Source organism: Thamnophis sirtalis, unplaced genomic scaffold (assembly GCF_051295495.1).
Source record: "Thamnophis sirtalis isolate CommonGarterSnake01/CBP01778 unplaced genomic scaffold, rThaSir2_p1.2 scaffold_13, whole genome shotgun sequence".
Taxonomy (NCBI): Eukaryota; Metazoa; Chordata; class Lepidosauria; order Squamata; family Natricidae; genus Thamnophis; species Thamnophis sirtalis.
The window spans coordinates 53,882,410-53,909,610 of record NW_028261393.1 but is presented as its reverse complement, the minus strand read 5'-3'; the positions used below and the strand labels follow the sequence as shown (position 1 = coordinate 53,909,610).

At 56.7% G+C, this 27,201-nt stretch overlaps 2 protein-coding genes across 2 annotated transcripts; one reads left to right on the top strand and one right to left on the bottom strand.

The window, feature by feature from the left end:
* Positions 1-437: 437 nt before the first annotated feature.
* CCNB3 (cyclin B3) lies at positions 438-6,915 on the top strand. The gene is made up of 12 exons (XM_087727089.1): positions 438-491; positions 789-908; positions 1,123-1,206; positions 1,355-1,473; positions 1,799-1,916; positions 2,231-2,329; positions 2,494-2,586; positions 4,323-4,460; positions 5,185-5,340; positions 5,549-5,698; positions 6,395-6,525; positions 6,728-6,915. Exons 2-12 carry the CDS (start codon positions 819-821, stop codon positions 6,795-6,797), a joined length of 1,248 nt encoding a protein of 415 aa, XP_087583215.1. The 5' UTR covers positions 438-491; positions 789-818; the 3' UTR covers positions 6,798-6,915.
* A 1,826-nt stretch (positions 6,916-8,741) lies between these two features.
* On the bottom strand, positions 8,742-26,734 carry DGKK (diacylglycerol kinase kappa). Its single transcript, XM_087727090.1, has 28 exons — positions 26,491-26,734; positions 26,015-26,095; positions 24,674-24,778; positions 24,376-24,508; positions 24,186-24,292; positions 23,945-24,070; positions 22,415-22,517; positions 21,276-21,438; positions 20,962-21,070; positions 19,625-19,764; positions 18,926-19,007; positions 18,732-18,823; positions 18,126-18,225; positions 17,662-17,890; positions 17,192-17,293; positions 16,912-17,011; positions 16,044-16,151; positions 14,834-14,930; positions 14,547-14,654; positions 13,859-13,972; positions 13,623-13,771; positions 13,250-13,417; positions 12,074-12,194; positions 11,833-11,931; positions 11,611-11,730; positions 11,150-11,267; positions 10,440-10,570; positions 8,742-9,588 (listed from the first exon to the last, which is right to left on the bottom strand). The coding sequence occupies exons 3-28, from the start codon at positions 24,725-24,727 to the stop codon at positions 9,514-9,516; spliced, it is 3,048 nt and encodes a 1,015-aa protein (XP_087583216.1). The 5' UTR covers positions 24,728-24,778; positions 26,015-26,095; positions 26,491-26,734; the 3' UTR covers positions 8,742-9,513.
* Between the last annotated feature and the right edge of the window lie 467 nt (positions 26,735-27,201).

The window sequence follows — 27,201 nt, the reverse complement described above, 5'->3', positions numbered from 1 at the left end:
GTGCGGGCTCCGAGACCCCCGCGCTGTGACATTCGGGGCTCCTGGCCCTTTAAGGCCCTTCCGCGTCTCTCGGCCGATCCCACTACCCCAAACTTGGGAACTTTAAGGCTTGTGGACTTCAACTCCCAGAATTCCCCAGCCAGCTATGCTGGCTGGGGAATTCTGGGAGTTGAAGTCCACAAGCCTTAAAGTTCCCAAGTTTGGACACCCCTGCACTAACCCCGTACCCTGAGACCCCGCCCCTTTAGGGGAAGAGCTAGACCGCCTCCCCTTTTCCATTGGTTGCTAGGCTTTTTAAAAAATCCCTTAGGACCCCTCCCTTAGCAACTGCATTCGCTCCGGCTCCGGGATTGGCTGCCGCGGGGCCAATGATGTCCGCTCTTTACAAATGTAGCAATTTTCAAATCCGCGTTTTGTGCAGCGAAGAAAAGGAAGGACGGGAAGGAAGAGGAGGCGGCGGAGGCGACTTTCCGCAGCGGCTTCAGCTCCAGGTGAGTTTTGCTAGGGGAGATCGGGGCTGGGGGGGCGCCTTCACCGGCGCGAGCCCTTCATCTTCGCCTCCCTGAGCCCCGCCACGCGGCTGGGCCTCGGGTGGCCAGGCCGGGCCACGGAGGTCCTCCCCTGAAGCCGCCGAGAAGAGTCGCCCGGACCTTCGGCTGCCCGTTCCGCGGGGGTTTCCAGCTCCCGCTGAAGTCGCCCGTGTGGGAGTTAAAGGGAGGGCGAAATTCCTGGTTCAGAGCTGCAGCCGCTTCCCCCTGTCCCAGCCCGTTTCTCGCCCCCTTCTGCAGCCCTGCGACGGGAGGCCCTCCGCTGGAAGGATGCCCGCTGCGCGAAGCTCCAAGGGCTTGGCTGGCAAGCAGGCCCGATCCGGCCGAGGAGCAGGCCTGGAAAATGTGAAAGCGGACAAGGTGAGCCAGAGGCCACCCCAGCCAAGAGGCGTACTAATCCCACACGTGCGCGCGCGTGGGTGTGGGCATAGGTGGGCGTGTTGGGTCAAATCCCACCCCTGCCAAAGAAACTTTGGGCATTCCCTGGAGAGGAACCTTGCCTTTGGCCTCAGGTGGCATTAGTCTGCCCCCAGGCACTGCACTGAACGGCCTCCCGATTCTGCTTTGATTCTAGGAGGAGATTTCTCAGGCCAAGCGATCCCCCTCGTCACCCCAGGGGGCACCCAGGAAGCGATCGGCCTTTGGCGATATCACCAACGTAAGAAGCGTGGGTCCTTGTGCGTTGCCCGCCTTGCCTGCTGCCCCTGCCTTTGATGGCTCAGCAGCTCTGGGACGGGAACCCCAAGCACACGCCTGCTGGGTCTGGGGGTGGTGCTGAGCCGCTCCTCTGGGTCTCCCCCTTACAGGCTCACAAGGCCCAAGGCTTTGTAGGGAAGAAGGAGCCGGAGAAGGCGATCCCCAAGAAGGCCTCCAAGGGACCCACTGCAGTGAATGTGGCCAAGAACAATGAGACCAACCTGAAGAAGTGAGGGTTGCCCCTTCTGCCCATCTGACTTTCCCCGGTGGGCCAATGTTCCCCTTGGCATCCTCCGATCTCTGGTGGCTTCAAGGTGCATTTGTAAAAGGATGGCAACTTCAGTGCCCTCCTTTAAACCAAAGCCATGCTGGCACAGCTGCCATTCTGTTCTCGCCAGCCTGGATGCAACCCCAAAGCTTTGGCAGAGCTCGATCGGCTGTGCCAGCAAGTCTCCAGTGTGTTGTTAATTGAAGGCTGGGGATTCTCCAATTCTTGCCAGTCTGGATGTTGCCTCCAGCCTGCCCCAATTTCTAACCCCAGCCGTCTCTTCCAGGTCCCTGGAGAAAGCGCCCTCCGAGGACAGCCCGGCTAAGCTGAGCCATACGGTCAACAGCGGCCTTGGAGAGGAGCCCGTCAACCCACCGGCGGTGGTGGTAGCACCAGCAGAGCTGGTAAGGAAGCAGTGCATTCGTGGATCCCTCTGGCAGGGCGTGCCTCTGGGGCACACGGCTCCCCTGCAGGCGGATAGCCTTGGTATCTTGGGCTCAGGCTGTCATCCCTGGGTGGCCTGGGGACTACGTTGGCAGCCCGAGATTCGCTCTTTGCTTTGTGGCTGACCCTGCAAATGGGGGAGGGGGCGCTTGTGGAGGGCAAGGTATATGGGGCTGCACACCAAGGGCTGCCCTCCATTTTAGGGCCAAGGAGGCTCCTGCCCCCCACCCCAGGCAGGGCAGCGTTTAAAGACGTCTCTCTCTCTCTTGTCCAGGTGGCTCCAGCTGAGGACATCGACAAGGGGCAGCTGGACGACCCCTATGCCAATGCTGAGTATGCCAAGGACATCTTCGACAACATGCAGGAGCGAGAGGTGCTTGCCGGTGGCCAGGGGACGGCTGCCCTTCCTCTGCTGGGCCTGGCCGGAGAAGAGGGCAGAGCAGGGGGCGCTGAGGGAGAAGCCCACTGCAGCCCCTCGAGTAGAGGGGCTTCTGGGGGCTTCCCTTCCCCTCCCTCAGCAACACCGTCCTTTTTCAGAAGAGCTTCCCGCTCCCGGACTACATGAAGGACCAACCGGACATCACCACGGACATGCGGGCCATCCTGGTGGATTGGATGGTGGAGGTGCAGGTGAGAGTGGGTCTGCAGGAGAAGGGCCTGGGTGGCTGTGGGCAATGCGCTCTTCATGGGGCAGCCCTTGAAGAGTATTCGGAGACTTCCAACTCGTCCAGAACGCAGCCGCGCGAGCGATCGTGGGTGCACCTCGGTACACCCACGTTACACCTATCCTCCGCGAGCTGCACTGGTTACCGATAGGTCTCCGGATACGCTTCAAGGTGCTAGTCGTAACTTATAAAGCCCTTCATGGTATTGGACCTGGGTACTTGAGAGACCGCCTGCTGCCAATTACCTCCCACCGACCCATTAGATCTCACAGGGTTGGCCTCCTCCGGGTGCCATCTACCAGCCAATGCCAGCTGGCTACTACCCGGGGGAGGGCCTTCTCTGTGGCAGCTCCGGCCCTCTGGAATGAACTCCCCGCAGGGATTCGGACCCTCACCTCTCTCCAGGCCTTCCGAAAAGCCGTCAAAACCTGGCTTTGCCGGCAGGCCTGGGGGTGATGAGTTCCCTCCCCTCTCGACATGTATGACTTTTATTATTTGTATTTTGTCTTTTATGCTCCCCCGTTTTTTCCCCTTTGAATTGTTTGCCGCCCTGAGTGCTCCCGGAGAAGGGCGGCATACAAATAATAAAATACAAATACAAATGCAAATACAAAGGGAGCCTTGCGCAAGACCGTTGTGTGGTGGTGCCTAGCGGGAAGGGGGTGCTGAGGGCGCAGCCGCCTCCCTCTTGACGGGAGACCCTTCCAGCCTTCCTGAGCTGCTTCCGCGGAGATCGAGGGCCCTCCTGCGTTGCCCTGAAAGGGGGGTCCTGGGAGGGAGGAGGTGTTTGGCCGTCCAAGCTGCCCTCCGCCAGCCCCACTTTGCCCTGCAGGAGAACTTTGTTGTTGTTTTTTAGCAGATTTTTAAAATTATTTTTTCCCTTCTACACCACCTTACAGTCATTACATCAACATTGTTACGTCATCATACCTGTACATGTATATAATATTTCACTTCTATATTTACACACCTTTATACACAGTTCTATATATATTTATATAATATATGGTTTTTTGGCTTAATTAATTTTATTCTTGTTTTGCAGCCATTTGTACCAATTGTTCCAAATTTCATAATATTCCGACTCTTCTTTATCTTTTAATCTCAGTGTTAATTTGTCCATCTCTGCACAATCCAATTATTTTTTTTAACACTAATTCGTCCGAGGGGGTATTATTTTGTTTCCCAGCATTGGGCAAATGCTATTCTAGCTGTAGTTAGCAGATGTGTGAATATTTACTTAATTTTTCTTTGTATGTTGAATGTTGATTTTATTTATATGCTGCCCTTTTCCCCCCGAAGGGGACTCAGGGCGGCTCACAACTCAACCAGGGAAGGGGGATACAGACAAGAATTTAAAACGACATTAAAAAAAACAATGCATGATTAAAACACAACAGTCATACCAATTCGAGACGGGGGCAACAGCTCTTTAGCCCCAGGCCTGTCGGAACAGCCAGGTTTTAAGGGCTTTGCGGAAGGCCTGGAGGGTGGTGAGGGTCCGAATCTCCACGGGGAGTTCGTTCCAGAGGGTCGGAGCAGGCACAGAGAAGGCTCTCCTCCGAGTAGTCACCACACTGGCCGGCGGATGGAATTCGGAGGAGGCCTAATCTGTGGGATCTAATCGGTCTAGTGGAGGTAATTTCTCTTTGGTTATTCCCAGTAGAAAGATTTCGGGTTTTTATTTTATCTGTCCTGCAGGAGAACTTTGAGCTCACCCACGAGACCCTCTACTTGGCGGTCAAGATGACGGACCACTACCTGGCCCAGGTGACGGCCATGAGGGATAAGTTGCAGCTGATTGGCTCCACCGCTATCCTCATTGCCTCCAAGTTCGAGGTGAGCCACTGGAGCAGAGGTTCAGGAGAGGCATGGGGGCTCTTGGGAGGAGGGTTTGCTTGGGGAGTCAGCTCCAGTCACCCCATACTTCCCCCCCTTTTGGGCACGTGCTTCTGCTCTACCACATCCTAGAGATTTTGCTCTGGGCCTTCCGTTGTTGGCTGCAACAGTCTCTTTCCAGGGCCTCTTAAAATGGGGAATTCTCAGAAGGTGCAGATAGCGGGGGGTGGGGGGAGCCATGTTTAATGGGGTTCTCTTCATGCTTTCTGGACACTGAGCCGAGGTGGCGCAGTGGTTAAATGCAGCACCGCAGGCTACTTCAGCTGACTGCAGTTCAGCAGTTCGGCTGTTCAACTCTCACCGGCTCAGGGTTGACTCAGCCTTCCATCCTTCCGAGGTGGGTGAAATGAGGACCCGGATTGTTGTTGGGGGCGATATGCTGACTCTGTAAACCGCTTAGAGAGGGCTGAAAGCCCTATGAAGCGGTATATAAGTCTAACTGCTATTGCTATTCCTGTTTGGGCACGGTGCCAAAAAGGTTAGCCGTTACTGGCTTCGAGCATTGTTCCCCTGGGTGCAACCTCTGGGCACCCCCAATCCCCCCCTCCCTGAAAAAATCCCAATTAAATGGGCTGGGGCAGCCCCAGGGCTTTCCTCCCGGGGAAGGGGGGGGCAGACGATCCGGGGCAGCTCCCGAACTTCTGCTCGACCTTCCTCTCCGCAGGAGCGCTGCCCCCCCTGCATGGATGACTTCCTGTACATCTGCGACGACGCTTACCAGCGGGAGGAGCTGCTGGCCATGGAGAGGGGCATTCTGCAGACCCTCCACTTCGACATCAACATCCCCATCGCCTACCGCTTCCTCCGGCGGTTTGCCAAGGTCAGTGGGGGACGATGGGCCTGCGGTGGGGTGGGGGAGGGCAAAGCGGGTGAGAGATCTGCTTGTGGGCGTCAGAAGCTGCCCTTTGCCCAGCTGGCGGAGAGCTTCATCCCTGCTGGTCAGAGAGAAATGGGGCAGAGGGGTAGCGGGTGCTTCTTGGCGAGGGGTGTGTGTGTCCATGCCCTTCACACGTGGCTGTTTCTCCCAGTGTGCCAGGGCTACAATGGAGACCCTGACCCTGGCCCGTTTCATCTGCGAGCTGACCCTGCAGGACTACGCCTTTGCTCAGGAGTGGGCTTCTCGCCTGGCTGCCAGCTGCCTCCTGTTGGCGCTCAAGATGAAGAACCTCGGTGGATGGGTGAGGATCCTCCCACCACCTGCTGGGAGCTTGTGGGCATCATGGGAAAACGTGTGCAGGGAGAAGGAAACCATGCCCAGCCGAAGGGAAGGGAGCCTCTTCCCCTTTGTGCTGGCAGAGATGGGCAGGGGTTTCCTGGGGGCAGGAAGCAGAAAGAAACCAGGATCAGACCCATAAGTGGGCAGATGAGAAAGAGGAACAGCGTCTGGGGCCGGTTCCCCTCCTGCTCCTGCCCAGCCGAGTTGGCGCAGTGGTTAGGGTGCAGTACTGCAGGCCACTTCAGCTGACTGTTATCTGCAGTTCGGCGGTTCAAATCTCACCGGCTCAAGGTTGACTCAGCCTTCCATCCTTCCGAGGTGGGTGAAATGAGGACCCGGATTGTTGTTGGGGGCGATATGCTGACTCTGTAAACCGCTTAGAGAGGGTTGAAAGCCCTATGAAGCGGTATATAAGTCTAATTGCTATTGCTCGCTGCCAAGGTCACCTGTCCATTCCACACCTGTGCACGAAGCAGCCCTTTTGCATGGGCTACACATTGAGCAAGTGCCACTCTCACACACACCCAGTGCAACTCTCCCCTTGACCCAGACTGTGGGGGCGATATGCTGACTCTGTAAACCGCTTAGAGAGGGCTGAAAGCCCTATGAAGCGGTATATAAGTCTAACTGCTAACTGCTATTGCTTATGCCTTGGCAGAGCCCAACACTGCAGTACTACAGTGGCTACCAAGTGCCAGACCTTCTTCCTCTGGTCAGGAGGCTCAATTTCCTGCTGATCTGCGGCCAGGACGAGCGGCTGAAGGCCGTGCGCAACAAATACTCCCACCGGTGAGTGCTCCTTCTGGGCCAGGCTGGGCCCTCTCTCCTCTGGGGCGGAGGAGGAGAGATCCTGCCCCCACCCCGTCCCCGGTGCAGAAGGGCTGGATTTGGGGGGGGGGGGAGTCTGCCTGCCTTGTTACCCATCAGCCCCTCTTTGTCTCCTGCCCGTGTCCGCTGACCTCCCCGCCCCCCCTCTGGCCTCGGCTTGCAGGGTCTTTTTTGAGGTGGCCAAGACGAAGCCGTTCAGCATGCAGGCGCTGGAGGACACTCTGCAGAGCTAGCCTCGGTGCTGCGGGTCAGCCTGGGCCCAGGGGGGGGCTTGCCCTGCCTGGAAACTGGAGCCAACCTACCCTGTAAATAGATGTTCAGTCTATGAATACTGTAAATAACTGTTTTTTTAATTATGTAAGGGGGAAAAAATGTTTTTTGGGGGGTGGGGGGATTGTGTAAAAAAAACCTAAACAAGCTTTCAATAAAAGAATGAACACAACCGTCTGCCTTCAATGGGCACCTCGAGCCCCCCTCCCCTGCCCTCCTTTGCTGGGCCAGTCCTGGCTCCGCTGGAGGATTTGATTTGTCTTGTCTTGTATGCCGCCCACTCCCGAAGGACTCCGGGCGGCTCACAATAGACAAGGGAAAGGGGGAAAACTAGACAAAGACAACACTTTAAAAACAAAACCACAACATTCACAATTTCCGTGGGGCTGGATGTTTTACAAGCCCCCCGGCCAGCTGGAGCAGCCAGGACTTGGTGGCTTTGCGGAAGGCCGGGAGGGTAGTAAGGGTCCGGATCTCGACAGGGAGATCATTCCAGAGGGCTGGAGCTGCAACAGAGAAGGCTCTCCCCCGGGGGGTCGCCAGCCGACATTGGCTGGCAGATGGAATCCGGAGGAGACCTAACCTGTGAGATCTAATCGGTCTGAGGGAGGTAATCGGCAGGAGGCGGTCTCTCAGGATCTCGCCCTGAGGGTGGGTGGGAACTCCAGCGTGCAAAACATTTGGTGGCCCGAACGAGCCACTGTACCGGTACGGTGGCTGCTACTCCCGGTTCGACTGTACCGTCCGGAACTCACCACTGACACACACACACACACACACACACACATACGCAAGCAACGTGGAAGAGAAGACAACTTTATCCCAAGATCAAATCCATGTTGAGATTTATTTTGCGGCCGTGATGTCTGAAATTTGGAACCACAGTCCAGGGTCTTTCCCCCCCCCTCCCAGTTTTAAGAACAGTGTTTCACACTTCATTTCCCCCCTCTTCTGTCCTGTGTCCTGGAAGTGGCTCCCATCTCTCTCCCTACCATCGGGCTATAGAAAAGAGCAGCCGAAATGCAGAGGGGGGGGATAAACGGGCATCTGAAAGCGCCCCCTCTCCCTTTGGCTAGGCTGCGACTAGGAACGCCCAAGGGACAGAGGATCCCAACCCTGCTGCCTTCCTCGGGCGTTCCTCCTCACCGTGCCCGTCAGCCAAAGAGACCGGCTGCCCAACACAGAGAACCGAGCTGGTTGGTTCCTTTGCAACAGAAAGGGAGATGCCAAGGACTCCTGGCACTCTTGCAGTAAAATCTCTGTTGCACATGGACACGATGACAACCGGCTGCCCGCCCAGCTGTGCACACGCGCCCAACATGGAGGAGACCTGGCCCCACTGGCTGCCGGTCCACTTGGGTGTGGCAGAAGCCATCTGTCCCCTGCAGCTGCCCAACAGTGGCTGTGCCAACCCTCGGCTGGGAAGGCCAAGGTGGGCTGGCTGCAGTTTCAGCCAAGATAGGTACATGCCCCCACGTGCCAGTGGGGCTAAGGCGGCCTCCCCTGCAGCTCTGACTAAGAAGCTGATCAAACACCACTGGGGGTGGGGGGTTTTTAAGTCTCTGTCCCTGGGCACTCAGCTGGCACCCCAGAGTGGCCCGTGGTGGCTGAGGAGCTCCCAGAAGAGGCTCCAGGCTCTACATCCAGATTCCAAAAGTGCATTTGCGCAATACAGGTGAGAAATAAATTAAGGTATATATTAACTCTTTAAATAGGTATCTTCTTTCCAAGGTATGTACATCTATATCACACTTTCCAACAGACTGGATCAAGGGGGGCAAAGATGCAGAAAGGGGGCAGGGGGTGGGGAGAGGGGCACAAGGGCAGGCCAGCTGGCCTCACAGGGCCCAGTCTGCTGCGCAGGCGGGTGGGTGGGAGGGGTGGCACCGACTGCAGCCTTTCTGCTTTCCCTTCTCCACAGCAACATTAGGGGTAGGGTCTGAGAAGGAACCTTCTGCCTTATTCTCGGGAGAGTTTAGACTCCAGATCACGCAAGGAAACTGGATCTAGAATTCTTGCTCTGCGGAGCTGCCTCCTGGGTGCCACCAGGGAGAAAAAAGTTTCATTCAAGAGAACTGCCAAAGCTTCTGCAACCACCCAAGAAAGGAGGGCAGGGGCGCGGGGGAAAGGGCCAGCCGAGCAGGGGGTCAGCAACAAAGGCAGAAGGGCCTTCGGCTCTTGCTCAGGGGCACCGTTGCTCCCGTGGGCCGGCTGGAACAGCGGAATCGCTTGGCCAACCATTGCCAATCAAGAGGACTTCCCTTGCCCAACTCTAAAAGGGGCACCTCAAGAGGAGGGTGTGAGAGGCACCCCAGCCAATTGCTATCAGCCTCCCCAGCCCTGGCACAAGACCGAGGGTGGCGCATCCTCTGGTGTGAGGAGGGGATGCGGGAGAATCGCTGAGGCCCCCACTCTGGTGCCGGGAGAACGGTGGCATGCGTGGAAAGAAGCATAATTCAAGCACAGGACCACGACAGCTGCCCCACGGAGGGGGCCGGGAGACGGGGAGGCCAGGAAGAGCCAGCGCAGCCATCATCTTTGGCAAATGTGGAAATGTAAACTCCGGGGGGCTCCTCCCAAGAAGACCTCAGCCGCCGCAGGGCCAGGCCCGGCAACCCCGGTGGACACAGTGAAGATGGATGACGGCCACCAAGCCATCTCCCTCGGAGACGCTTCCCCCTACTGCTGCCCAGCAGGCTCCTTAATTCCCTGGAGGATCCTCTTCACGTGGCCCACTTTTGATATCCCAAGTTCCTGCATGGGGGGGAGGGAGGGAGAGAGAAAGAGAGAAGAGAACCGTTCAGGAGCGCCCTGTGCTCCCCTCTCCATCCAGTGGCCCCTTCTCCCGGCACTTCCCTCCGCACCAGTAGATGCTCCACGCAAGGCGGCAGGGTGGTGGTGGTATCGACTGCAGAGCCCTACCCGGCTTGTTCTGCAGCCATCCTCATGCCAAGCTCCCACAGGGCCCCTCTCCAGAGAAATCCCTCTCCCATTATAGGAATGGGATATAAGAAGCCTGCCCCCTCTCCCACCCAGGGGGCTGACCTGTAGGCCCTCCTTTGTGGAGGGGCAGGAAGCAAGAGGTGGAGCGGGGGGGGGGAGCTTGGCTGTGCGCCAAGCAGGAGCAGTAGCAGGGGTGAAATTCAGCAGGTTCCAGAGAACCAGTAGCGGAAATTTTGAGTAGTTCGGAGAACTGGCAAATACCACCTCTGGCTGGCCTCGCCCCCATCTATTCTCTGCCTGCCGAGTCCCAGCTGATCAGGAGGAAATGGGGATTTTGCAGTATCCTTCCCAGAGGTGGTATTTAGCCAGTTCTGACAGGTTCTGGAGAGCCAGTAGCGAAAATTTTCAGTAGTTCGGAGAACCGGCAAATACCACCTCTGGCTGGCCTCGCCCCATCTATTCTCTGCCTCCCGAGTCCCAGCTGATCAGGAGGGAATGGGGATTTCGCAGTATCCTTCCCCTGCCACGCACACCAAGCCACGCCCACAGAACCGGTTGTAAAAAAAATTGAATTTCACCACTGAGCAGTGGCACCTCCCTCTCCCTCCTGCCCTCCCTCTCCCAGCCCCCCCGCCCCTTGCAGGAAGGACTGCGCAGGATACCTTCAGGTCTCTCCTCTCCAACAGCATCAGCTCAGAGCCCTGGATGTCGTGGCGCATAAAAAGCTCTTTGTATTCCCCTAAATCCAGCGCCTCGAGCCAGGCGGCCACCTCCTCCGGGCCCCAACTGTCCACTGGGCAAAAGGAAAAGTACAGGATGGTTGGTTGGGGAAGGGAGAGAGGGAGGGAGGACCAGAACAGGTAGGTGTGTGTGTGAGAGGGTGTGTGAAGGCAGAGGCAGGCAGAGAGCAACATAGGTGGAAGGAAGCTCAGGTAACAAAGGAGAAACAGCAGGAAGCTGGGTGGGGGTGGAGGAGCAGTGTGACAAAAGGACAGCCAGGTGGGCCTCCGTTCACCCAGCATGCTGAGCCTTCTAGCCAGGCTGCCTTGAACCTGGGTGTGGTGCAGGCTCAGCCCCCGGGATTCGTTCGTAGGTCGATGGCACCTGCAGTATCTATGCCTACCCTGGGCAGGGAGTCCAGCCCTTCTGGCCTTGGGCACCTGTGTCCCCTCCAGACGGGCTTTGCCTCGCCCTGGAGGAACAGCATCGGGGCCACCAACCGCTTCCCATCCATCCCACCGGCTACGGGGATGCTGCACCATTGTGTTGGGGGGACGGATGACTAGCTGGCCCCTCCCTGGGGCTCCTTTATCCAGATGCTGAAATGCCCCATCCTGCCCTTCTGGGGGGTCTGGGAGGGTCGCCAGATTACCTGGGGTGACCCCGCCTGATCTCTGCTTTTGGAGCTTCTCCTTCTTGGGCTTTGCGAGATTAATCCGTAGCTTCAGGCTGCCCTTGTTGCTGCTCCCAGGAGCCTCCTGGCCCATCACCTGCCAGGAGGAGAAAGTGCTGCTAGCAGAACCGGAGATTACCCCACCACCCCCCGTTCGCTGCCTCCCTTGCCAGGGCTTTGCCAGGGCATGGCAGCCATCAGAAGGGAGGCAACGACAGATGTGACACAGCCGCCTTCCCTGCTGGCTGGCTTGGACACCCAGCCCCTCTGCCACCCAGCCTTCCCACTGTGAAGCTTGCAACAGGCTGGCCAACAGCCAGCCCGGGGACTCCAGACGCCTCCTTCCAAGGCAGCTGGTCAGTGGCTGCATGGAAAAGCAGCCGCAGGCCGAACGACTGGCTACTGCTCTCTGGGAAGCTGCCCCCCCTCCATGTGCCCACCTCCTCAACTGAGCTCATGATGGGGGTCATCCAGTGGACATCGGAGAACCTCTGCAACTCCTGGCCGACGGCGTCCAGGGCCTGGTGGAGGGCGTCCTCTTGCTGGGGAGAATCCAGCTGCTGTGAGAGAGGTGGCTGAGAAGGGCTGCCTTGGCCCCAAGAGAGGGCAAGAGGATGTGTGGGGCATGCGGGCACCCCCGGGGGCTTCTGTCCCGCACTCACCTGCTTTCCGTCCAGGAATGCCTGGGTTTCGGTGCACAAGGCCTTCACGCTAACAGACACCTCCACAGCCGTGCTCCGGCTGATCAGCTGCAACTCCCCCTGCAGGAAAGAAAGGAGTAAGCAGGGGCTGGCAAGGAAAGGCAGCTGGCAGCCGGGGCTCAGGGGAGAGTCCTCCAAGGAGCGTCCCCAGCCCACAAGTGGCTCCTTCCTTGCCCCACATGGGACAGCCCTCCACTCTCACCTCCGGAGCCCCGCTGCTGCTCTTGCAGGCCAGGACCTCGCTCAGGGCCAAGGAGCTGCTGTTCACGGCGTGTGCCAACTCCTGCTCCATGCCTTTACGGGACTTGGCGGCCTCTCGTATTCTGCAAAGGGTGGGAGAGGGAAATGGCCTCTCAGCCGCAGAGGTGGCAAAGCCAATGGCAAGGGGATGTCTCTTTCTCTCTCTCTCTCTCTCTCTCTCACACACACACACACACTCACACACTCTTTGTGAACTGGTCACTGTTGAATGCAGGAGAAGGCAAATTCTGGGAGTCAGAAACACACACATCACACCCATTTGCCAAGAATGAAAACATAGGTGTAGAGCAGCTAGGAGCTATGCGGTTATACTCCCTCCTCCTGCTCCCCCAATTCTTCTAAGACCTCATGAGGGAGGCTGGACGAAAAGAGCACTTGGGCCCACAGAAGCTCCCCAATGCCTTCCTGTCACCCATGGTGGGGAACAGGGACAGCATCAGTCATGAAAGGCATTGTTCTGAGCGAGGCTTCCCGAGAGCCTGAAGCCAACTCCTGGTCCCGACAAAAACCCCTTTTATTAATTGACTGTGAGTTCTGCTCATTCACATCCAGCAAAGTCTTTCAAGGGAGGATTTGCAGTCACAGACCTTATCTGGCTTGGAGAGCTGCCAGGCCGAGATCTGCAAAACCTGGCAAGGAGTCTCGGAGAGTCATGAACCAATTAAGCAAACTAATTATCTCCTGCAAACTCCACTCCCCTTTTGCTCCTGTTTTACTTCCTCTGGGAGGGGCCATTCACCACCCACCTGTGGCCTTACTCCCAAGTCGACCCCTGTTCTTTAGCTGTTTCCTTCGTCTGGCTACTCTGCGCATGTGCACACTGGGAACAGTCTCCAGCTGTTCATCTGCCTCACTGAAGTCTGACTCTAAAGGCAGCTGATAACTGTCGGACGGCCCTGGCCCCCTCTCTGCCTCCGACACAGAGCCCTCATCTGAGCCTTCCCCAGACTCCAGGACTTGCTCAGGTTCCTTCCCAACCTCCTCACTGTCCGGATCTGCAGCCAGCTCTGTAGGCCATATCAGGCATCGCCCACAAGCACAGACCACAAGGTGGGAATCAGCTCCCCATGGCAGCCTTTGCAGAGGTGCCCCTTTCAGGGTCTGGCATGGTTGGCACCTGCTAATGAGGATTTCAGTGGCTCGGACCAGCTGCTGCATCTGAGCTGCCTCCTCCTCCATCAGGTACTCCATGGACTGCTGGGAGCTGAGCCGCAGCCGGGATGGGGCTCGGTAGGCCTCCCCCTTTTGCTTGTCTTCCCATGATTTGAGGGTGCTCTCGAAGGCACTGCGGGGGACACACGTTGGCCATGGGCTGACCAGAGCAGGGCTGGGATCCTGAGTGCACAAGCCCTTCCCACACTGGCTGGGATGCCTTGGCGAGGGGAATGAAGATGCTCAGAGCCAACCTGTTTGGTTCCCCCTCTTAGCCGAGAGCCCAACCATTTAGCTGGTGCCAGATTCCCACGGGACCTCCCTCCACTCCACTCCACAATGCATGGCTCACCCTGTCCCTGGTCAGCATCTGAGCCCGGTTCTTGTGCAGGATCTGGATCACGCCCGGGGGCTGTATCCAGGCCTCTCCGTCCACCTGCACTGGGACCCCTTCGTCCCCCCGAATCGTGATCTTCACCATCCGGCACTGAGGGAGGAAAAGGGGCAATGGGGAACGCTTGTGGAAGAGCCAGGGACAGCTCCGGGAGTGGGCCCTGCACAGGCGCCATCTCACCTGGGCGATGCGGTGGTGCTGCAGGTTGATGACCCGAGAGACCGCCATCTGGATGCTCCCAAAAACAGCCACCACCTCCAGCTTCTTGTCATCGAAGGAGGGAGCTCCGAAATTCTGGCAGGGAGAAAGCCGAGCTTCATTGAGCCCAAACTTGGGAGGCTCCCCTCAGGGCAGTTCTGCCCATGGGAAACCACCGGGTCGTTCTCAGCTGAGTCAGTCAAGAGGTTTGTCGTGGCTTCTGAGCAATCTTGGCAGGGAAGCTGGCCACCCCCAGCCCTCCACAAGCACGAGAAGCACCGGGGACCCGTTCAGGGCCTTTGGGACGGAGAGGCAGGTGCTCAGCAGTGGTGGGTTATGACTGGGATGCCCTAGTACGGGCGTATCAGTGCCTACTGGGAGCACCAGGTACCGTTCTGGTATGGTGCTCTGGAGGGTCCCCCCACCTGCCTGTGCTCCTTACCAGTATTTGAAGTTTTCGGTGCTTCTGCGCAGGCACACAGAGCACACGGCGCCTGTGCGATGCTCTGCTGGGCAGCTGGAGCATCACAGAGGCGTCGCAGAGTGTCATGGGTGGTAAGTATGCATGCGTGCACTGTGTGCGTTCATGAGGTGAGCGCCGGCCCCATTGCACCGTACCGGTTACTCTGGGATCCGGAACCCACCACTGGTGCTCAGGGCAGAGACTTACACTGTCTTCCTTGGTGCCTCCCCAGAAGTTGATGCCGCCTGCGTAGCTGGGAATGTTAAGCACGGCAATGCCCTGCAGGCTGGGCAAGGAGATGGGAACCCCGTCGCACTGGAAGAGAGCGGAGAGAAGCGTCGGGAGTCCTTTTCTGAAGGCGTGTGGAGCCGGACCGCCCGGAGAGAGCTCCAAGCAGCCCCCTTTCTCTTGGCAGGAAGGGCTTATCAGCAGGCGCAGGCTCTGGGGCTGGCACAGCTGAGCTCCTTCAGGGAAGGCAGCCCCCTTTGCCGTACCTCAAGTTGGACCCGCTGCTCCAGGTTCTTGTAGGTCCTCTGCAGCAGCTCCTTCGTTCCCAGGACCCCGTACCACATCATGTTTTTGGTGCGGCTGCTGCAGGGGCAATCAAACAGGGGCTGCTTTTATCTTTCCTTCCAGCAGGATAGGTTCAAGGTTCAAGGTTCATTTTATTTATATGCCGCCCTATTCCCACCGGGACTCAGGGCGGCGCACAAACCCAAAGGAGGGAAAGGGAAACACAAGAACTACAACGAAAGTACAGGAAAATTAAAACAACCAACAGCCACACGATTCGAGAGGGGAAGGGAAACTCATCGACCCCAGGCCTGCCGACACAGCCAGGTTTTAACGGCTTTCCGGAAGGCCTGGAGAGAGGCGAGGGTCCGAATCTCTGCGGGGAGCTCGTTCCAAAGGGCCGGAGCCGCCACAGAGAAGGCCCTCCCCCGGGTAGTAGCCAGATGACATTGGCTAGTAGACAGAACCCGGAGGAGGCCTAAACTGTGTGATCTAATGGGTCTTTGGGAGGTAATTGGCAGCAGCGATAGGGCAGCACAGGCTGCCCACCGCCGTGATTTCCAGACCCCCTAAAGCCTCCTGCCGCGTGGGTGCCCTGCCCAGGAGATCGTCCCCCTGCTTGGCTTTCCTCGGTCCTGCTGGGTTTAATCTGCTCCCAGCCCCCTCCTCCTCCTACAACTCCAATTCTACTCTCCCACTCTTCCTCCTCCCAGCCAGAGAATTAAATGGGTTTCCCCGCCGGGCTCAACCAGTTAGCCGGCTCCAATTGCTTTGCAGAACCTTTGGACATGAAATAAATAATGGAACAATTATTAGGCTCCTTCCCAGACCTCCCATTGCTGGTGGAGGAGTCTGGCAGGCAGTGGTTCAGGGGCCAAAGCCGTGTTTCCAAAGATGGACAGGGCCCCCAAGAGGCCCCTGAAGCCTAAACTCTGGCGTGTCCCTGAGCAAGCAGAGTGGCTTTCCCTCCACTGGTGGAAGTGGGCTGCAGCCATGGCCCAGGTGGCTCCCCAGCCGCTGCCTCCTCCTGGCCTGAGACAAAAGGATTCCCCAGCCGGTTGTCCCAATTCAGCCACCGTCTCTGTGTGCACACCGACACGCCAGGAGAAAGAGCTTTGAAGCTGGACAAGGGACCCCCTCCATCTCAGGGGCCCTCTGGCCTTCCAGGCCTTCGGCAGCGTTCAGGCTCACCTGCATTTCTTTGGGTGCTCGTCCCTCTTGTTGTTGAATTCCAGGGAGATCTTCGCATCCAAGCCGATGCCAAAGTAGTTATTCATGACGCACCTTTCAGAGAATTGCCTGCAACCGGCAGGAGGTGAAGGGAGAGGAAATAGTTCAGCAAGGAGCGCCGAAGCAGAACCAGCGAGACAGGATCAGAATACAAATCGTGGGTCTGTTTCCCCAGTTTCGGAGCGCTGCAGGGAGGGGGGCTTTGGACACCAGCGGAAGAGGCGCCGAGGGGGGGAGAGGGGCTAGGTGGCTGTAAGATCAGACTCCTGATTGATGCTTCCTCCCAGTCTCCCAAAGCAGGCTAAAATTAAACAGAGCCCTGGCTAACTTCCAGAGACTCTCCATCCGTCTCCTTGAAGGAGGTTAATGGGATGAATTGGGCCAAGCTTTTCAAGGTCACTTTGAAGTGGTGGAGGCTGTCCAAGCCTTTTTTGTGGGGGGGGGGGAGATTTGCTGAAGTAGGTCTGGACAGCAAAGAGATGGGCGGCCTTCTTCCTGGGGCCGTTCTGCATCTTGTGTGAGCCAGTGGAAGACAGGGAGTTTCCCGTGCAAATACCCCCCGCTGTGCCATCCTTCCCTGCCAGAGCCCATTCATGCCCAGGGGACTCTTCAGGGCTCTTTGGGATGGAGACGGGCCATTGGCTTAAAATGCCTTGGCTGGACTGTTTGCCAGGCCTTTTTAAAATGCCGCACGGAGGGAAGAGCAGAGAAACCTTTCCCCTCGCTAGCTAGCAATTCTTGCCCCATGGACTGGCTCTCCCTCCCGCTGTGCGGAGGCCCGGGAGGCCTCTGATGCGGCCCTTCCTCCCCTCCTCCAGAGGAGACTCACACAGCATCGGGGTCCTCGGAGAAAGGGGTCGGCGTGAAGTGCTCGGGCTGATCCAGGAAGAGGGAGGAAGTGGTGGAGGTGACCGTATCACGGCGGGACTCTGGAAGAGACACAGCCAGAGAATCTAAGCAGCTCAGGGGAGGGGGCCGGCCTCAACAGCCCCCATGCCACCCCAAACCCACTCAGGATGGAGCCCCTGAGCCTCACCCTCCCTCCCTCCTTCACTCCAGGGCCTGTGCTCCTGCCCTCCCAGCCCCAGTCCTTCATCCCGGAGACTTACTTGGTGCTTCTATCTCCTTGTTGATCTCCTCGCCACTGTCCTTCTTGCTGGTTACTGAGAGACTCCGGTAGGTCTGGGTCTGCTTGTTCTGCTCATCCACCGCTGGCAGGAAGAAATACAAGCACAAGCCCAGCTCACCCTAAAGAGGGACTGGCAGAGCCTGCAGTTTCCCCCACCAGCACATCAAATGGGATTTAAAAAGGAATATTTGCTCTACCGGAAGCAAAACTATCTGTAACAAAAGGGCGGAAAGCACTACGGCATCAACTGGCACTGGAGGGAGCATCCCCTCTGCCCCAGCGGCTTTGGCACCATCAGATCATCTCCACCACGGTTCTGTTGGGAAGCCATTCTTGATCTCCTGCCTGCCCACCCTCTGCGTTGGCCCACCAGAGCCAGTCTCTGGCCAGTCCAGCTTTGCACCTCCCTCCGTTTCCCTGCCAGCCCACAGACGCAGGGCCGCCTCTCACCCTTCTCCGCCTGGTCGATGATCTGGCGCAGCGCCTTCTTGAGGCTGTTGGCTCTGAGCATGAGCTGCTCCTTGGACTTGAAGATGCGAGGAGGCCGAAGGCTGGGCTGGACGGCGCTCTGCTCCTTGACCTCAGGGGCCGCAGCGTGGCCTTCCGGCACCACGGTGGCCTGGGACTCCTCATTCAGCTCGCGGACCAGCGAGTCCAGTTTCTCGCTCAGTGTGGCACACTAGAAGTGGGCAAGGGCGATCAGCTGCGCGGGCTATGCCTGCAGCTTCAACACACACCCCCTGGCCTGGCCCAAGTAGGGAAGGTGGGGGATAACCCCCGCTGCTCCCCAGAACACAAAATAAGTGATGCCCAGCAGATCCCCGGTTCTCTTCCCAGCATTTTCTCATCAACACTCTTGCAATCCTCCCCACAACCTCCTAACTCTGCTCTTGACACTCTGGGCAGCTGCTTACCTTGCCAGCCATGATGGCTGCTTCCTGCTTGTTGTCAGCTGCCCGTCCGTAAGCTTTCCCCACATCAGCTACAAAGTCATTCACTGTCCCGCAGAGGAATCTGGGAGGAAGAGAAAGCAAGGTTGCAACTCCCAAGCAGCTCAAGCCAGGCCCTTGTAGGGAGCAAAACCCACAAGCAGTGGGGGGGGGGGGGAAGCTTCTGTTTGGTGGTGGGGGAACTCAGAACGAGAACATTTACACTTCACCCGTTATTCTCCGGAGCACACGGATGAGAGCTGCTGGATACAAGGAGATAAAAACTACGTAGAGCACGAGATGGCCTCTCGGTGCGCATTAACCTGTATTCCCAGATGCTCAGAGGTGTGGGGGGGGGGGAAACAACAGAACCCCATTTAAATGGGGGTGGGGGCAGAAGAAAAGCAAACGGCGCCATGCTGCAATTCTCACCAGAAAGGAAAGTTCCCACAACAATGAGGCCAAACCTACAATGGGGCTTGGAAGGGGTGGCTGGAATGGTGCAAAGGTTGTTACCACTTGCAAGCTATCGTGGTGGGGCTTACAACTGGTAGTTGCCCCCCCCCCCAGATGGAACCGCATTGCCCTTACTTAGCCGAGGAGATCACCACCGAGTGTTTGTCGGACTCTAGGATCTTCGCCAGGTGGAGGGCCACCGAGTCAGCATAGTGAGAGATCTGAGCCTAAGGGAAGAGAGCCCACCGTCCCTTAGCCCCCAGTCCCTCAGAAGGATATGGAAGGATACGGGACCCCCCACCCCGCTTTCAAGCAGGCCTCCTGCCAACCTGGATGGTGGGATTCTCGCTCTCGTCGTCCTCGAGGGCGGGGCCCGACTGCTTGGGGGCCTCGTAGGTCAGGACGCTCCACCTGCAGGGGAAGGGAAAGGGGTCTGCAGTGCTTCCCACCCAGACACGGAGACGTGGGAGGCTCCTCAGGGCTGAAATGGCAGGGCATGTCCTCCCCACTCCGCGACAGGAGCTAAACTGCTGCCAATTACCTCCAATAGACCGATTAGATCCCACAGATTAGGCCTCCTCCGAATTCCATCCGCCGGCCAATGCCGACTGGCGACTACCCGGAGGAGAGCCTTCTCTGTGGCTGCTCCGACCCTCTGGAACGAGCTCCCCGTGGAGATTCGAACCCTCACCACCCTCCAGGCCTTCCGCAAAGCCCTTAAAACCTGGCTGTTCCGACAGGCCTGGGGCTAAAGAGCTGTTCTTTCCCCCCGTCTCGAATGGTATGACTGTTGTGTGTTTTTAAATTATGTATTGTTATGTTTCGTCTTTTTATTTCCTGTCTGTACCCCCCTTCCCTGATTTGAGTTGTGAGCCGCCCTGAGTCCCCTTCGGGGGAAAAGGGCAGCATATAAATGTAATAAAATCAAATCAATCAAATCAAATTAAACATCTTCCTTGGCCCCTCCCTGCATCATTTAGCCCTTGGCCCTCCTTTTCGGGCAGAGTTGTGATTGAACCCCTCCTTACCGGTCCAACATTTTTGTGGTGGCACGCTCCAACTTCTCCAGAACTTGCATCAACTGTGTATCATCATCGCAAAGGCTGCCCCAGCCCAGCACTCGGGCCAGGTCATTTCCAGTGCCCAGAGGTAAGACGCCAAGCTGGCACTGCAGAAACACAAGAGTGGGGTGTGTGGGTGAGTGGGGTTGGCCCAGCCGAAATGGCACGCAGCTTTATCCCAGGCCTCGGGGAAACTGGGCACCCTCGATTCTTCCTCAGTTCCCCTGCCCCTGCCCTCCCCAATTCTCCAGACTGATTTCTCTACAAGGCAAAAAGAGGTTTGGGGGGGGGGCCTTAAAGCCAACCCGTCTTCTGCAGCAAACATTTCATGGGCGCCAAAAAGGCAGGCTGGGGTGGGCATCACGTTTCCCTCCGGCCCTCGCTAGTTTCTCCTCCCCACAAGTATCAACGGTTACACAAATTGTAGGCAAAGCTCTCTTGAGCTCAAACCCTCCCAAGAGTGCCAAAACCTCGTATTTGCCATCTGCTTCTGCACCCACAGACCTCAGTCACAAGTTTTCTCCTCCTGATTTGAATTCAGGAAAGTGTGTGTGTCTGTGTGTGCACGCAGCAGTGGTGGGTTTCAAAAATTTTTAGAACCTCTTCTGTAGGTGTGGCCTGCTTTGTGGGTGGCTTGCCAGCCATATGACTGAGTGGGAGTGGCTTGCCAGCCATATGGCTGAGTGGGAGTGGCTTGCCAGCCATATGACTGAGTGGGAGTGGCTTGGTGCTTAGCAACCAAAATGTTGGCTCAGAAACTCTGGCATTTGAAGCACACAAGTCTTAAAGCTGTCAAGTTACAAGACCCTTGCACCCCTAACCCTTTAGAAAAAAAACCCCAGGGGTGTTCAAACTTGACAGCTTTAAGACTCGTGGACTTCAACTCCCAGGATTCCTCCTCCATTCATGTTGGCTCAGGAACTCTGGCGTTGAAGTGTGCAAGTCTTAAAGCTGTCAAGTTACAAGACCTTTGCACTCCTAACCCTTTAGAAAAAAACAACCAGGGGTGTTCAAACTTGACAGCTTTAAGACTTGTAGACTACAACTCCCAGAATTCCTCCTCTCGCTCTTCATCTTGATGATGTGCGGACGGGCAGGGGGGGGGGGAGGGAGCTGGAACCGGCTCTAAATGGGACTGTAGATTTGTGGAACCTCTTCTATAGAAGAGGTTAGAACTGGCAGGAACCCACCCCTGGCACACAGGCACTCTAGATACAGAGAAAGAAGCCAAGAAGCCGCGTGGGCTGCGCAACTCTTGACCCGGCTGCGTGTTGGACGTTCGGGGGGGGGGGGGCAGCCTTCACCTGTTTGTGCAGTCCCAGCGAGTCAATTTCTGACAGGACCCAGCCAACACTCCCGTCTCCTCCACACACCAAGATCCGAAAGGTGGAGAACTTTTGAAAGAGCCGCAGCCTGGACGGAGGACGAAGGAAGAGAAGTGAAGCACTAGCTGTACTTCCAGCAGGCAGGCAAGGAAAGGGGGGGGGGTGTGTGTCACCCTGTCCCCCCCCCCAGTCAAAATGGCCCCAGAACTTGGCTGGAGAACCTCAACTCGTGGGCTCCCTCTGCCATCACCCGAGGCAAGACGGCGGGTGATCTGAGGACGCGGGATCCTTACCCGAGGTGTGGCCCACCGTTCATGAGATCAAAGACTTGGGCTGGATTGAGGAACTGCTTGAACTTGCGCAGAAATTTCACCCCTTGGTTATCCCCGCTCTTGGAGTTGACGAAAGCCAGGAGGGGGCTGGAGCAGCTGGAGGGGCAGGTGGCCTTCCAGAATCCTGGCACGGGGGAAGAAAAGGCTGTGCTTGTGCCCCCTCGCTCGCCTCCCTGCCAGGTGTCCTAGCCAACCGGGACAGGTGCAATTCTTGCTCGCATCGATTGGGGGTGCGTGGGAGCATCACCTGAGGCTGAGGAAGGACCCCCCCTCCCCAAAGTGGAAGAAAACCCCCCAATGGCTGGGCTGTCCTGAGTAAGAGAATCCTGTGCTTTAGCACAGTACGAGTGAAGCACAAGGAAGGGTGGATGGGAAACTTTCGACAAGCAAGAAAGCAACAATCATCTTTTACACATTAGAGAAATTGGAGCGAAGTGCACCCATGGCCATCAACCACCAGCCCAACATCTGAGTAGCCCCAATGAGGACTGTTAGCTCAGTGCGTGGAGGGCATCTCCAGCAGAGGGGGCTCTAAGACGCCACTCCAGGGATGGAGAACCCATGGCACATGTGGTGGAAGTGACACGCAGGGCCATCTCTCCGGACACGCCAGCCATCGCCTGTTGCTCTTTTGGGTTCTAAGCACGTGTGGGAGCACCAGGAAGTAGAAGATCAGCTCTCTGGCACGCATGTGCTTGCTGGGAAGCTGAGCTCCCGGTTTCCGGCGCATGCATGCATACCGGCCATCTGGTCTTGGTGCGCGCATTTGGGCCAGAATCTGGAAGGCGTATGTGCGCGCTGGGGACCTGCTGTTGAGGTTTCCTGGCGCTCCCCCACGTGGGTGCGTGCTTCTGTTTCGGTAGTTGGGTGTCGAAAAGGTTCGCCAACATTGCACTACTCCGAGCCCTCCTTGGCCCAGGGAAGGGTCCCGCACTACGGGGCCGCTCAAAACCCAAAGACCCCCTGAGGATGACAGGCTGCTGGGCCTCAGGTGGTCCTCTGGGACCTGGTTCCCATCGGAGGGGGCCAGGACTGTGACTGCCAGGCTTCCCAACTGCATGAGGGGCCCCCCGGGTGCTACTCCCAGCCGCCCTTCTTACCGTCGGAGTCAATACTGTTGAGGGCGGTGGGAGGGATGATGGAGACCTTGTACTGGCCCAGAGGACACTTCTTGCCCAGCTGTTCCCGGCAAGTGCTGTGAACCTGGAGGGGGGGAAAAGAGGAACCCCTGAGCAAATTTCCCTCAGAGAAAGAGGGGGGGGCTGTGGCCTTCAAGCTATGCAGCTCCCTGGCCCTCAAGAGCACAAGGGCTCCCACAGGCTCTCCCAGTGAAGCGAGGGGAGGCCAAGTGAAGACACCTGGACAATCCTGGAACAGCTGTCCTCCGAATAATGGAATGTGCAGAAATGAGTAAATTGACATTTGAAATTAGAGAAGAAGAAGGTAACCAATTTTATAAGACAATGGGATTTATTTTATCAATGGTTAGATAAAAAAAACATGGAAATGAAAGATACTAGAAAATGTTATCAATACAAGAATAATAGAGTGATACTGAATATAACATAAAGATGTCTTATTATTGGATCGATTGAAGATGATGTAATGTATTGTTATAATATAAATGATCCCAATATTTCGTATATCTCATTGAAAATGAAGGAATAAATAGTGATACTCAAAACAAATGAGGTATAGCGATAATAATGTGTACAAACATATTCGATTTGATAATATGTGATTTCATATAAATTGCAAGTGAGGACAATGGAAAGGATGCACAAAAACCTTGCAACCAATCGACACGCTGTATGTGATGGAAGATGGTTTTATGTTTTATGGTTTGTCTATGTCTGTCTAAAAATGAAAATTTTATATATATATATATATATGTATGTATGTATGTATGTATGTATGTATGTATGTATGTATGTATGTATGTATGTATGTGTGTGTTTGTTTGTTATATTTGATGATAAATAAATAAAGGGAGACTAGTATAGATCTATTTCAAGCTATTTAGCTCTCATCAGCTAGCCATACCTTAGCTTAATGGCTAAGACGTCTGCCTAAGATGCAATACACCACAGGTTCGAATCCCAGTAAGGGTATGTCTAGCTGATGAGAGCTAAATAGCTTGAAATAGATCTATACTAGTCTCCCTTTATTTATTTACCAGCACAAATATAACACAAATATAACAAAGGGAACAGTAAAAATATTGGGTTTCTGTCGTGATGGACTCTTGTGACGAGCCGATTGACAGATAATGGAAGCAGTTAGCTTCCTCCCATAATTGGGGGATACCAGGGGTTGTGACACTAAATATACACACACATATATATATAAAGAAAAGCTGTCCTCCTCTCTCGCCTGCCCACCCCAATGACCTGTCCAAATGGGCTGGGTCCTCTCCGGAAGACCAAGCTACACCCCTCTCTCTCCTCAGCCAAGAGCTGGGCGTCCTTCTATCCCCTCCCCGCCACTCCATGTCAGAGGAACCCTGTTCTTATTTGAGGGGGCAATCACGCTGTGTCACCCTCTTCTCTTGTCTAGCGCATACGGGAGGCGGAGCTTAGTCAGAAAAGGCCAGGCGTTCAGGGGTGGGGAGGGGAGGAGGGTTTGCTTACAACAGTCTTGCACCAGAGGCAGCGCCAGTCCTGCAGCCTCCGGACGCTGCCGGATGTCTTGTCACACACAGCACAGCGGGCACCTACCGGAAGGTTCCCCTCCAGCCACTGGTGGGGCATGGCCACCTGCAAGGAGAAGGGGCAGGTTTCTGTCTGCGCATCCAGCGCTGTCCCTGGCGGGAGGGGATTGGGAGAGGGGGCCGGCCGGGTGATCTGCTGCCTAAGGGAGCTCCAGACTCACCCCGTCTTCGTCCTCAATGATGTCGTTGCCAATGGAGGCCAGCGTGGTCCACTTGCAGCTGTTGGCGGCTCTCACGGCGCAGCGTTTGTGGGCTTTGAACTTACACACTGCAAGAGAAGGGCAAGAGTTGGCGAGAGGAGGGGGAACGAGAGGGCCGGGCCCTGCCCCACTGCCAGGGAGACGGGCCTACCTTCACAGGAGAGGCCGTGGGATGTGACGCCGGACAGGGCCTCTCGGCAGACGTTGCAAAAGGTGGGTCGGGCATGGGAGCAGGCGTACCAGTTATGCATGCCGGAAAAGTGCTCCATGTTGAACTGGGAGGCCTGGAGCAGAGCACAGCAGTTGGGGGCTACAGCCACGGAAAGCGCCCCGGCCCCACCCTCTGCCTGGGCTGTTTCCGGGACCCTGATCTGCCCCAGGCTTATTGGGAGGTTAAATCCAAGGTACCCCACACGGGCCCTCCCAGCAGGGCCCCCTCGCAGGACCACCTCATTGATTTCCCATTTCTGGACAGACTTCAGGGCCCCGATCCAGTCCTCCATCTCCTTCCGGTTCTCGGCGCAAAGGATGAGTTTTCGGAACGGGGTGATCACCTGCGCGAAGGGAGGCAGAAAAGTCCTGCAGATGCTGATGCTGCCACCCACTCAGCCATCTCTGCTTCCTGGGTTGACCAGTGGTGGGTCCCGATGGGAAGCCCCTGAGCCCTGGCTACCTCAGGTCCAGGATGCTCCTGAGCCAGGAAGCTGTTAAGCAAGTCCTTAGCAACCCCAGTTGGCTTGGTTTCCCCCCAAGTATGTGGGGCTCTGTTTTCCCCAGATGCTGCCGCAGTCATGCCGCAGCCCCAGTGAAGTTGGGCAATAGCAGCCTTTGAAGAAGCTTCTTAGGGTGAGCCAAAAATCAGGAGCCCCTTCTTTGGATGGTACCTGCCAGCCGGATCTCCAGCCTGGGTTTCTGCTTGCTATTGGCTGCCGTAGAAATGGGGAAGGGGGACATTTGGGATGGGGAAGTGAACTACTGTGTAGTAGTCCCACAAGAACTGGGAGGGAGAGAGACACAGCTCTCCTCCCACAACCTCTTCAGTGAGTGAGGAGCCTCTGGGTGACCCACAGGTTATGGGTCCTAATCAGCCTCCTTTGACATTCGTCCGAAGCCATCTCGGCTGGGGCTGCTTTGTCTCCAGCCTGCTGGCTCTCCGGGTTCCGGGCAGAGGTGAGATTTCTCCTCCCCGATTGTTTCTGTATCATTTGTAAGGCGGGATGCCTGATAGCGTTTCCACATCGGGCTCTACCTCGGATTCTTTCCAACGGCCACCTACCCACCCAGCCAGTGGTGGGTTCCGGATCCTGTTGCAACTGGTACACTGCAACGGGGCCCGGTGTCCACCACGTGCAGCACACACATGTGTATTTACCACCCGCAACACTCCAGCTGCTCGGCGGAGCGTCGCGCAGACACGGTACGCTCCGTGGGTGTGCGCGAAAGCCCCAATCAGCTCAAATAGAGGTAAGGAGAGCAGGCGGGGTGGGTGGGCCCACCAGAGCACTGTACTAGAACGATACCTGAGGCACCGGTACACCCGTACTGGGGCGTACTGGTCGTATCCTACCACTGCACCCAGCCTTCAAGAAAAGAAGGCAGGGGCGGAAATAGAGGACGAAGGGAGCTACTGTGATCTGCAGGGCCCAAAATAGGGAACATGCTCCAGCCGAGTCGGAGGAGGATGGACTGGGTGAAAGAGGGAGAAGAGACTCCTGGGTGTGACTTCAATGTCAGGCTTCTGACCCCATCTAGTCTACTGGGAAGGCTGCCAGCTGGCGTGGTAGACTTACCGTAAAGCTGTTGTTTATGTTCTTGGTGCTGGTTTCTGCCACGCTGGCATCAGACAGGTCCACTTCGTCAAAGATCAGGGACTGGAAGGGCAAGGAGGAAGAGGAGACGGAGCCTGAACTCCAGAATTTTGGGAGGCCAACTGTGGGCAATCCCTCGCCCTGATCAAGCAGCTTCCCTTTCACTTCAACAAAGAGCATCTTGGGTGGGAATCAGATGAAGAAAATGGGCAGAGCCCCCGCTAGATCCCTCCGCTAACTGCAGGATTTTCAAGAGAGTCCTTGACCTTTAGTGCAGATTTGGAAAGATCCGTGATGCCCATCCCACTCCCAGCCTCCTCCTTGTTGCAGAGTATCTCTGCACAGGGCAAGGGAAGGGTTACGTTAGCTCTTGGGGAGAGGCCAAAATGTGGGCTCTCTAAAATGCCCAGGGCTCCTGAGCAGAGGCTGGCAGCCCTTCCATACCTTGCCACCCTCACCTTGGCATCTTTGGCATAGTAGAGAGTCCGTCCACGCAGCTTGAAGAATCTTCTCTTCCACCGCTGGAAAGAGCTCGTCTGCTTCAGCAGGAGCCCCTCCCTCACGCTCTTCTGCAAAGAGATGGGAAAGGGGGTTTCTTCGCATCGTGGCCTCGCCGGCAGATTCAGACCCAGCTGCCAGGATCGCAGCAGCCTCTGCGAGTTAGTGGGTGCCGTCTTGGTGTCCCAGAGCTTCTCACAGTGGTACCCTCAGCCTCCGGGCTTCTTCTTCTGGCCTACCCCTGTCACCTGTCGCCTTTGTAATGGCAGAAGTTAGGAGGCTGCTCTCATTGAGAGGAAGGCTGGGCACCTCTGGCCCTTGCCCCAAGGCAATTGCCCTCCTGCCCTCTGGCAAGGCCAAGTCTCTCCCCTGCAGCCCTGGCTGAGTGGGGCCCCTTGCTGCTTCTCTCCTGCCTGCCGCCACTCCAAAGGAGGGCAGGGCAAGTGGGGTTAGTACAGGGCTGCCGCAGGATCAGCCGCTCCGAGGCAAGGAGGACAAAGGTAGGTTTTTATCGGAGAGCTCAGCGCCGAGGGATCAAAAGCTCCACCACAGGAACCGGAAAAACCTGATCCTCCTTTGGGGAAGGAAGCTGAGCACCCTCTGCCCGGGGAGAGCCCAGGCAAACTACCCAGCGCTTTTGACCTGTGACGCAAAAACCCTCAACCGGGCTG

Coding starts and splice junctions, on each gene's coding strand:
- CCNB3 (XM_087727089.1), top strand. CDS start 819: ATGCCCGCTGCGCGAAGCTCCAAGGGCTTGGCTGGCAAGCAGGCCCGA. Junction 1,474..1,798: donor AATGAGACCAACCTGAAGAA/GTGAGGGTTGCC, acceptor CGTCTCTTCCAG/GTCCCTGGAGAAAGCGCCCT. Junction 2,587..4,322: donor ATTGGATGGTGGAGGTGCAG/GTGAGAGTGGGT, acceptor TCTGTCCTGCAG/GAGAACTTTGAGCTCACCCA.
- DGKK (XM_087727090.1), bottom strand. CDS start 24,727: ATGGAGGACTGGATCGGGGCCCTGAAGTCTGTCCAGAAATGGGAAATC. Junction 14,655..14,833: donor AGCAGCGGGTCCAACTTGAG/GTACGGCAAAGG, acceptor GCTCTCTTCCAG/TGCGACGGGGTTCCCATCTC. Junction 13,772..13,858: donor AGCACCACCGCATCGCCCAG/GTGAGATGGCGC, acceptor TTCCTCCCTCAG/TGCCGGATGGTGAAGATCAC.